The 1587-nt window shown below is 44.4% G+C and overlaps 1 protein-coding gene across 1 annotated transcript; it reads right to left on the bottom strand.

Annotated features, from left to right (window-relative positions):
* On the bottom strand, positions 1 to 693 carry LOC116204702 (secreted RxLR effector protein 161-like). The gene has a single exon (XM_031536930.1). It carries the CDS (start codon positions 691 to 693, stop codon positions 1 to 3), a length of 693 nt encoding a protein of 230 aa, XP_031392790.1.
* Between the last annotated feature and the right edge of the window lie 894 nt (positions 694 to 1587).

The raw sequence follows: 1587 nt of genomic DNA, 5'->3' as shown, positions 1-1587 counted from the left end.
CTAGAGCCACTCAGTACAGTATCTAAGACCCATCTTCTCAAGATGTTTGTCTAGCTGCTGCTGCGTCATGGCCTTCGTGAGTGGATCAGCAGCATTATCTGCTGAAGCTACTTTCTGTACAGCTACATCGCCTCTCCCGATAATCTCCCTGATAATATGATATCTCCTCTCAATGTGTTTGGACTTCTGATGTGACCTCGGTTCCTTTGCCTGAGCAATCGCTCCAGTATTATCACAGTACAGCTCTACTGGTGACGATATGGAGTGAACAATACCGAGTTCAGTCACAAACTTCCGAATCCAAACTGCCTCCTTCGCTGCATCAGATGCAGCAATATACTCAGCCTCTGTAGTGGAATCTTCAGTCGTCTCTTGCTTAGAACTCTTCCAGCTAACTGCACCTCCATTACAGGTGAATATATAACCGGAGATAGACTTTCTATCATCCACATCTGATTGAAAATCAAAATCTGTAAACCCGTCTAGTCTCAACTCACCTCCTCCATATACCAGAACCATATCCTTAGTTCTTCTCAAGTACTTAAGGATGTTCTTGACAGCAGTCCAATGATCAAGTCCTGGGTTGGATTGATACCTGCTAGTCATACTAACAGCATACGCAATATCCAGCCTTGTACACAGCATAGCATACATCAGGCTACCTATAGCCGAAGCATAAGGCACCTGTGCCATCTTCTCTCTCTCCTCAGGAGTCTTGGGAGACATGGCTTTAGAGAGATGGATACCGTGTCTCACGGGGAGCAATCCTCTTCTGGAATCTTGCATGTTGAACCTCTTCAACACCTTATCCAAATATAGAGCTTGGGATAGACCTATCAATCTTTTTGGTCTATCTCTATAGATCCGAATACCTAGTATATAGGTTGCTTCGCCCAAATCCTTCATGGAGAAAGTATTAGACAACCAGACCTTTACAGAAGTGAGCATACCAACATCATTACCCATCAGCAGAATGTCATCCACGTATAATACAAGAAAGGCGATCATGCTCCCACTAGCCTTCTTATACACACATGGTTCATCTTCGTTCTTGATGAAGCCAAAGGACTTTACGGCCTCATCAAAACGTCGATTCCAACTCCTCGAAGCCTGCTTAAGACCATAAATGGATCTCTTAAGCCTGCACACCTTGGACTTATCCGTGGATTCAAAACCCTTGGGTTGGTCCATGAATATGTCTTCCTCAATGTATCCGTTGAGGAAGGCGGTCTTGACATCCATTTGCCAAACCTCATAATCATAGTGCGCAGCAACTGCTAGCATTATTCTGATAGACTTCAGCATGGCTACAGGCGAGAAAGTCTCCTCATAGTCGACTCCCTGCTTCTGGCGATAACCCTTCACCACTAGCCTAGCTTTATAGGTCTCTACCTTTCCATCAACACCAATCTTCCTCTTGAAAACCCATTTGTTCCCTATAGGTACTATATCTTCAGGAGGGTCAACAAAATCCCAAACTTGGTTCTTGCTCATGGAGTCCACCTCGGACTTCATGGCCTCTAGCCATTTAGAAGAATCTATATCTAATATAGCTTCCTCATAAGTGGTAGGATCATCCCTATGATC

Source organism: Punica granatum, chromosome 1 (genome assembly GCF_007655135.1).
Source record: "Punica granatum isolate Tunisia-2019 chromosome 1, ASM765513v2, whole genome shotgun sequence".
Classification (NCBI taxonomy): domain Eukaryota; kingdom Viridiplantae; phylum Streptophyta; class Magnoliopsida; order Myrtales; family Lythraceae; genus Punica; species Punica granatum.
This window is presented reverse-complemented; position numbering and strand designations above follow the sequence as displayed.